This window comes from Diabrotica undecimpunctata, chromosome 7 (genome assembly GCF_040954645.1).
Source record: "Diabrotica undecimpunctata isolate CICGRU chromosome 7, icDiaUnde3, whole genome shotgun sequence".
Taxonomy (NCBI): domain Eukaryota; kingdom Metazoa; phylum Arthropoda; class Insecta; order Coleoptera; family Chrysomelidae; genus Diabrotica; species Diabrotica undecimpunctata.
Window position 1 is genome coordinate 120,968,394 of NC_092809.1, and position 9,635 is coordinate 120,978,028.

Consider the following 9,635-nt stretch of genomic DNA (forward strand, 5'->3'; position numbering starts at 1 on the left):
AGGGTTTTTACCCCCATATTTACTGGCTACATTCATGTATTAACCTGACACTGATGATGGAATATTTATTCCGAAAACGTTTTGTCTATTTAACATAGCCCGACTGGGTGGATTTTATTAAAAATTGTTTCTTTATATTGTTATTTTCTTGTGGCATCTTACGCAAATTTACTATTTTAATAGGAAATAAGTCTGAATATTAGTTAGAAATAAAGTTTATTTGACGTTTCGACTTTTTTTTTTGTTCGTTATCAAAATATTCAGAAATTTGACAATTTCTGAATATTTTGATAACGATTTTCGAAGTGGAAGTGCAAACGTCAAATACATTTAATTTCTAACTCATATTGTGGCTTATGCCCAATCAAAATAGTGAATTTACTACAAGATCACTTTGTAACTGATATTTCCTCCGTCCGACATCGCTGAGCAAAGATCCCAAATAAATAATAAAAAATAACTTTCAATTGCACGAAAAATTATTATAGCCTTGCAAATTTCTGGTATCACGTTTTCCAATAGTTGTGGAGATATTTTACAGCTGAACTTTAGATCCTCAAATGACCTTCCAGTGACCAGAAAGCGTAAAATTGCTACGAGGCGTTATTCACATTCAGACATCACGGTATCTTTTTTGGAAATGAGTAGACCAATTTTTCCCAGCGAAAAAGTGAAGTTGTCTATTCTGAGGTAGTTTTTGTAATCATCCCCATCAGTGACATTAAGCAATTTCGTGTCACAATAGTTCACATGATAACAAGCACAATGCTGCCATTTTCTGCTGGCAAATAGTGTTTACCCATTTTCACTTCGTGAAAACAAACTAGAACTGAAGTTGGACCTCTAGATGGATAGCAAGTCGGAGCGTGCGTGGAGACGAATATCGAACTAGTAGTCCTACTATGTGGGACCGCAAGTCGGAACGTGAATGCCCGCAAGCTCATGTTTGTATTTTTTTTGTAATCTCATGTAGATAAATCGAGTAGGCATAAAATCATTACTTAATATCGAATATTTTTGATAGTGTATATTAACAAAAAACTAGATCAATGCAAAACTACAACCATTTATAAATAGCTCTTCATTAGCAACGCTAATAATTATAATTAAATTAAAATTAAATATCATTTTTTAACGTAGATTTCACATTTATAGCTGAAAAGATCAATTTTACAAAATGAATTATCTCCAAGTTAATTAATTCCGGTAATTTAGGCGGTACTAAAGATTCATTTTGTTAATCCACCCACTGTATAAAATAGTACCTATTAGTTAATGTGGTATTTATAAAAGTGTAAAGAAGGCGGATCTTCTAGAGTACTGCCTATAAATTGTCGTATTCGTCGCTGTATCAAGGCTATATCACTGCTACCGAAAACGGTGATTCAGCACCAATAATTGGAATATGACTAATTTGTGGGATGGGTACTTCCACTTTCAGTTTTTTAGTGTTATAGAAATATAGTGTTAAGGCTGTTTTAGCAGTTCAAGCCAACTGCGATTTGAAATGGGCGTATCACTTACTTTTCCACACTGCTTACGCGAGACCATCTTTACTCAGTGCCGCCGGCCGACGGGTAGTTTAATGACAACAAATACATTATTCTCCATTCAAATTAGTTTTAACACGAACTAACTGACCGTACGTTCATGAGATTTGACGTCACGAAGGCGATAACGATGAAACTAAGCCCAATGATGAGTAACACGTTTCACTATTAGATTTCAGTATTTTTTAGCAATTTTCTTTAAATTTGGAACACGCTTTTCTCGATTATTACTGGACACAGAAAGGTGAAACAAAAATCAACGATTACAGAAAAAAAAACTCTTTCGAGTGATGGGCGTAAAAAGTTTGGTTATAATAGAACGTTAAACAGTATATTCCAATTTTTCAACAGAAGTTTCAAAAAAATAAAAAAAGTAAAACCATCAGTTTAAAGGCAACATAATTTCGAATAACGTGTCCAAATTTCGGGACATTTTGTCAGTAAATAACAGAGAAAACACTGTCCCTAGGTTTTGATGCACCGATAAAACAGCCTTAAGAGCGGAGGCGCAAAATTTGGGGCCAATGCTTTTTAAATGCATTCATTTTTTTCGAATCCTGCGAAAACTGATAAATATTTTTGAAAAATTTAAACGCAGAATGAAAGATTACATTATTACCGAGGGCCAAAAGTCCCTTAGAATACACAAAAAGTTTCTTTTAAATGAGATATTTAAAATTATAAATCACACTTAACTTTCTCTTCTTTTTCACCCCTGTAACTTACTAAAATAAACATTATAGAAGTTTTCATGGACTTTCGGTCCTAAAAATACTTATTAGTTTTCTTAGGATTAGAAAAAAAAATGAATGCATTTAAAAAGCATTGGCCCGAAACTTTGCGGATATTTTAGGCTTCAATAAACTGAATTATAATTTTGTTATATTATATTTTCAATAGTATTTCAGTACAAAATTATAAACATTGGACAAATTTGCTGACTCCATTTAAATATACACGTTTCTTAATAGTTTTATATATCAGCCATTTTTATCGTTTACTTTATTATTCTTGTTGACAAATGTTTATTATCAACTATGTTCATGATTGAATATGGCAAATATAAACTGTTGAATCGTCATTAGTTTTATTTTACTGTTCTATAAATAGGATACTGGTAATTTTAGCGGTAACAAAATATGGAGCATTTCAGTATTCACCTGAATATGTGAATCTGTGCACAAGTCGTTGCATTTTTTTTTAAATTTTAACAAATAAGATTTTTTAATATTGTTCTGAAGCTATTTTCTTGTGGCATTTTAAATTAATTATTATTTAAATGGGAATAAGTCACAATTAGAGGTTAAAGTAAGTTTATTGACGTTTCAATTTCCATTTCGGGAATCATTCTCAAAATACAAACATTAGTAAATTAAACAAATTTTGTTTTTTTTTGTTACTTGGTGAAAAATTCTTCTAATAATTTAATTTTATCTGACTCTGACAATTCATTGGATATAGTTACATACATATCACATATACGTTATATAGATATATACAGTTCATAAACACGCATGGGATAATGAACATAGGGTTCAATGGAATGATTCAAGTATAGTCCTAAAAGAAACGGATGGTAAAAAGAGAAAAATCAAAGGAGCGGCTCTAATTATGCTAAATTGAGTCGCAAAGTCCTCGGCAGATAATAACCAGATTCCAGTAGGATCTGGTTACCCATATTAAAAGAGAAAGTTATTAAAAGAAAAATACAAGTATTAGTAAGTCAGTAATATATCGAGGATACATCATTTATGTTTTTTAAATAACAAATATATAAAATCAGAATTTGGTGTTTAATGAAAGTAAACTAAAAGTACGACCAAATACCTACCATGTCGGGATAGTATTATGAGGTTTTTTTTGGTTTAACCCTCATAATATACTATGGAATCAGTAACAGGAGAATTTTACTGTCATCATGGCATGTGATTGTCTTACGAAATTTAAAGTTGATTTCATGTAATCGAATGAACTATCTTACAAGTAAAGTCGTCCTAGGAACGCAACTCAACAATATTGGCAATATCATTTTTTAGTCGTCTACTTTAAAATGTATAATGTATGTCTGAATTGTTAATATAAATGAGTCAGATAAAATTAAATTATTCGAAGAATTTTTCACCAAGTAACCAAAAAACAAAATTTGTTTAATTTACTAATGTTTGTATTTTGAGAACGAATTCCGAAGTGGAAATTGAAACTTCAATAAACTTACTTTAAGCTTTAATTGTGGCTTATTCCCATTTGTGAATCTTCTGTCGAATTTTCAGCCATTTCAGTCTGTTATTTTGAAGGTATTTCAAAATTAAGTGTATCAAAATGGAATGGGCGGAAGAAAATAGTCCCAAGCCAATGATTCCAATACAATTTCCCCAACCATATTCTTTATAGATATGCCCAGTTTGCACTTGAATTAAATCAGTGCTGAACATAATTATAAATAAAATTTGAATAAGAATAAATGAGACGTATAACTATCTGAATGTTTTTTTTTCAATCCTTGGAATATAGCTCTACATACTTCCGGAATTATTACACTTATAGATTGTTTCGAGATTTTAAAAAGATATTGTAAACTAGTAAAAGAATCTCCAGTCGCCTAAAAACGGATCGTGACAGCCAATCTTTCTTGAACAGAGAGAGGTTTTCTCCATTTTCTATCTTCTTCTTCTTCGGCTTTTCCCATTATGAGTTCGCCGTTTTCGTCCTCCACAGCACTCTATTCTCCCAGTCACCTTCTCTGAGGTCTCTATCTATCATAGCATTTCCGACGTATGTTTTCCATCTTGTAGCAGGTCTTTCTCTCCGTCTTCTTCCCGGCGGGTCCCAGTTTAATATTCTTTTCGGCCACCTATGCTCTGGCATTCTTTGTACATGCCCGTACCACTGCAGGGCTTTGTTTTCCAACTTTTTTGTAATTGAGCATTTTACTTCCATTCTGTTCCATATTTCCTCCATTCTTATTCTATCCGCTCTTGTGATTTGTAGACATCTTCTCATAAAGTCCAGTTCAACTGTTCTTATTTTATTTCGTATTGTTGTTGTCATTGGCCATACTTCCGCTCCATATAGGGTAATATTCATCACTATGCTTTGAAAGATCCTCTTTTTGTTTTCTTTGGTTGGAGTGTTGTTCCATATCACTCCATGAAGTGCTCTTGTGGCTTGTTTTCCCCGTGCTATTTTCATTTTTATATCTTTCATACAAGTACCATCTCGGCTAATCATTAACCCTAAATACTTAAAAGCCTTACAACTCTTAATAGTCTCTTCTTCTAAACTTAAGTTCAAATCTGCAACCTATATCCAATACATAAGTATTCGGTCTTGCACATATTTATCTTGAGTCCCCAAAGTTCATATTCTTCCTTTAATTTCCTTATCATATATTCCATATCCTCCCTGTCTTGTGCAAAAATGACTTGATCATCTGCGAAAAGTAGTGAATGTAATATATTCTCTTGTACTGGTATGCCCATTGTTCCGCATTTTCTATACCATCTTTTCAAAGCCTGATCTATATATATGTTAAAAAGTGTAGGTGAGAGACCACATCCCTGTTTGAGGCCTTTTGTTGCGGTGATTCTTTTTGTTATTTCATTACCTAACTTTATTTGCACTTGTGTTTCTTTATACAGTCTTTGTGTTATATTCACCCATTTCTCTCTAACGCGCATTCTTCTCATTGCTTCGCTTCCCATAGTTGTTTCCTGGGCACGCTATCGTATGCTTTCTCTAAGTCGATAAAGGTCATATGTGTTGTCATAATATGTATTTTCTATCTTTTCGACCTATTTTTAGACCCAGTAATGTAATCAAAAATTTAAAGTCGGAAGGCGACATCCTCGTGAAATTTTTATATATTCCACTGATCGACTAAAATTTTAAATTCAAAAAATAAGTGATTGCCAACATAGTTCTTCCTACTTTTATACATTTGTGTTTGCCACCACCTTTAACGAGTATTTTTTCTAATTAGAGTATTGCTTCTATTATAACTGATACATAAGAAATAGGCTACTGGAGCACACCTTTAGATGTTTGAACGTTTCATAGTGCATGTGTTATTGACTGTAGTTTATTTATTTATCTGACATCAGGATTGAATCGTCTGGTTGCGCAGACTTTTAATTAGTTTTTTTCTTGCTCCATACAGTGTCTAATTTCCTCTTTTGCTAGACACATGTTAATACAATTACTACTATATACTGTAACGTAACTTGTCTGGATGATAAGTGGGAGATGGAAAGAGAAGAAAAAATCCAGGTGCAAGTAAGTTCATCTTGCAAACCGGCGCTGAGGTGTTTTGAAATACACAACGGTGAGCTTTGGGACATGGGTCAATAGATTTGGGATGGGAGTATATTTAACCTAATAAGATGAACAAAAGAGCACAACAATTCGCTTTGATCACCAGAGCATTAATATTCAAACTGTTAGAATGTATTTACAAACAAAGATTATTACGGAATACCAGAAAAATTAAAAGTGCATACCTTATGGAAAAATTTTGCACGCCACTGCACTAGATATATGGGCAATAAAAGTTAATATGTATATTTCTTTATACAAGTGAGAAAACCACTTAAGAAAGGAGGCATTCTGCCGAAACAGTAGTGATAATCAACCTGTAGTGATAATTGGCACTGCTTGAATCTCTAGAAAATGCACGTATAGATTCAAGATATACTAACATAATTAAAAAAATATATGAAAATGCCACCATGCAGATAAGGCTGGACGAAAGCACAAAAACTAATCCCATAAGACTACAACGGGGAGTAACACAAGGAGACATCATCTCTCCCAAACTATTTACCCTTGCTCTAGAAGACATTTTTAAGAAACTAGAATGGAACAACAAGGGTATCAACGTCGACGGATCATACTTAAACCACTTAAGATTTGCAGATGACATAGTTTTAATAGCCGATAATATCCAAGAACTAAATGATATGTTACAACAATTAAATGCAATTTCAGGAGCGGTAGGCTTAAAAATGAACTACAGTAAAACAAAAATACTGAGCCGAGACCAGACAAATATAACAATACAAAATCATACCATAGAAAATGTTGAAAATTATGAAAATTGTTGAAATTGTTGAAATTAAAAGAAGAACACAACTGGCATGGGAGGCTTTCGCCAAACTAGTATATATCTTGAAAAACACCTCCATTCCTGTAAACTTAAAAAAAAGGTGTATAACACATGCATACTACCAGTTTGTACCTACGGCTTGGAGACAGTAGCCATTACCAAAAAATCTGCTAAATAATTAGAAACAAAGCAAAGAGCAATGGAACGAATCATGCTTAGAATATCACTGAAAGACAAGATTAGAAACACCGAGATCAGACGTAGAACGAATATTAGGGATATTGTGGAAGAAATTACAAAAATGAAATAACGCTGGGCAGGTCACGTAGCCCGATATAATGACAATGGGTGGTCACGGAGGATTGTAGAATGGAGACCAAGGACGACAACAAGAAGCACGGGAAGACCTCAAAAAAGATAGGTAGATGACATAAGAGCAGTGGCAGGCAAACAGTGGATTAGATTGGCGCAAGATAAAGAAAGATGGAAGCAATTGGGAGAGACCTACATTCAGGAGTGGATGGAAAATGGTTGACAAAGAGTGATAATTAATTATAATAAAAATGTTTGCAAGTGTTAAAAACAAAAGTTTTGAGTGTTTTATTGCTTGATAAAATGAACTTCCATCTAGTAACGATCGAATCCATTACATATTTAAAACCAGTTTTGTTTCAAAGAAGGATAATAATATGCTTTGCTTTTTCTATATATTTCTTTGATAATATTAACTATAAGCTCCAAAGCTCCTTATCTTTAAGTTCATGTATAGCTTGCCATAATTTTGGTGTTGGTAATTTTACGCCTTTTTTAAGTCTATAGAGGCGGTATGTTTTATCTTCTCTTAAATTACTCTATGTCTCCCCACTCTTTCTTTTTCTATTATTATTATATCCTCCATCTATTAACTAATATTTTTCCATTTTTGCAATTTATTGTATTATACTTTAAATATTTAACAACTTTTAATATTTTGTAGCCCACCTAACAAAAGTGACGAAAGTTTAACAAACTCCCATTCATCCTTATTGAGTTCCGAATATGGCTCCTGTCAGTTTAAAAGAAGACGGGCGTCAACGTTTCATATAGGCGACAATAAAGAAGAGTATTTATCGCCAAAATGGAAGAAACGAAGATCTAGTTATCATGAAAATCCAGACTTAGACGAAATAAAGAAAGATATTAAGGATGAAAGAAACGAAAGCAAATATTCTCTAGCTTCTCCTTTTTTGGGTCCTTATTTTAAGGATCAGCCCGAAAAGTTGTCTCTTCCCACGACTCCCGAGTTAAAGATTTCGCATGACCCGTTAAAGCAGACAATCTCTAGGAATTTAAACGAATGCAATGAACAGTTCCTAACAGTATCCCCGATTAAGAAATCTTTGTTAAAAACCGGAGACACCACAAACAGTATTATGGTAACTTGGGAACACCGAAGCCATCGAAGAGGTAAGAATTATAAATGTATATAAATTAAGTATGTCTTAACCCTTTAACGGTCGATGGTATATATATTTACCACCTTGCATTTAGGTTAAATATACATATATTTTCTATGCACGATACATACGATCAGTCATGTGGCAACTACCGAAGCATTTGAAAGTGGCAAATATATATACCGCGGTATAAATATTTACCACGGTGTTAGCATTGATAGTAACGGTACCACGTGGTTTGTTGTTTTCTATATGGGTGTGTATATTTCATTCTCTTTGATCAATGTGTAGGTAAGTCAAACGATGACGCCAAATGTTGACTGGACGTACTTATTGTTAAAGAAATAATGTACAACAAAATTTTTTTTTTAATTGTACTTTGTAACAAATGGTTAACTTTCTTTAATTTTTACTTATAATATAGGTTCCAGTTTTGGATCAACCAAGACATCCCTGCTCTCAGTGTCACCGGCACATATTCCCCAACGAACACCACTCTTACTAAGGCGATCTGCTACACTTCGTCAAAGCGCACAGCCGTCAAACAGTAGCTTGGCAAATAAGAAGAACCCTTCATCTCCATGTCTACTGCAACGGTATAACTACAATAATAGTAGTACCACAATGGCACGAGGTGTACGGCCCCATCATAGTAGAAATTCCAGTGTCATTTCAAGGAATTCTTCCCGCCACGGTCGGATCATCCGTTTGGAGCAAAAGGCAACCAAAGTTCTTGGAGTGGTTTTTTTTACGTTTGTTATTTTATGGGCGCCATTTTTTATCTTAAACTTAGTACCCATCTTTTGTCCGCTTTGTGACAAAAACATGGAGAACTGGATAGTGCAACTGGTAACATGGTTGGGATATGCCAGTTCGATGGTCAATCCCATATTTTACACAATATTTAATAAAATATTCAGACAGGCTTTTAAGAAGGTTTTATTATGTCGGTATCGAAAGACTAAATGGAGACCGCACAGGTGACAAATAAAGGTCAAGAAGAACAGAATGACGACTAGCGCGGTCAATTTGTAAGTCACGAGACTACTGTGTCATATCAATCATTTACATGATCAGTTTGCCGATTCCGATAATTCCAAACCTAACTAAATGATTTTTATGTTTAATAGCTACCATTATATTTCCGTATCTTAAAAAAAATTTTTAATTTTTCTTCAAAATTTAAACTATCATACTAAAGGTAATTAACAATATTTTAAACTTTTACGATGCCATCGGTCAAGACTTTCTTTTTCTGAACGAACCTCTTCAGTAGTTACTTACTGCCCCAACTTTGGATGCAAATCAGGCAAGATGTGCTTGACACTTTGGCGAAAAGCATAAAAAGAGGGTGGTCAGCAGTTATAAAATCTTAAAGGGGAACAAACTACGTTTAAAAATTATAAAAGACTTGGGTACCGGGTGAAACACATAAAAATATTGAAGTAGCTCTTTATTTGTCGATTAGTTATGTTAAAAATTATCGGAATTTTGGGAGACGGGGCATATCTCACAGCACATATCTTAATGAATCATTAGGGCAAATGG

The 9,635-nt window shown here is 33.5% G+C and overlaps 1 protein-coding gene across 1 annotated transcript in view; it reads left to right on the top strand.

The window, feature by feature from the left end:
- The window catches only part of 5-HT2B (5-hydroxytryptamine receptor 2B), a 68,570-nt gene extending 59,415 nt beyond the window's left edge, over positions 1-9,155 (top strand). The window contains exons 4-5 of the mRNA XM_072539546.1: positions 7,628-8,097; positions 8,512-9,155. Coding sequence (XP_072395647.1) covers positions 7,628-8,097; positions 8,512-9,071 — 1,030 coding nt within the window. The 3' untranslated portion in view covers positions 9,072-9,155. The remainder of the gene's footprint in view (positions 1-7,627; positions 8,098-8,511) is intronic.
- The last annotated feature ends 480 nt before the right edge of the window (positions 9,156-9,635 follow it).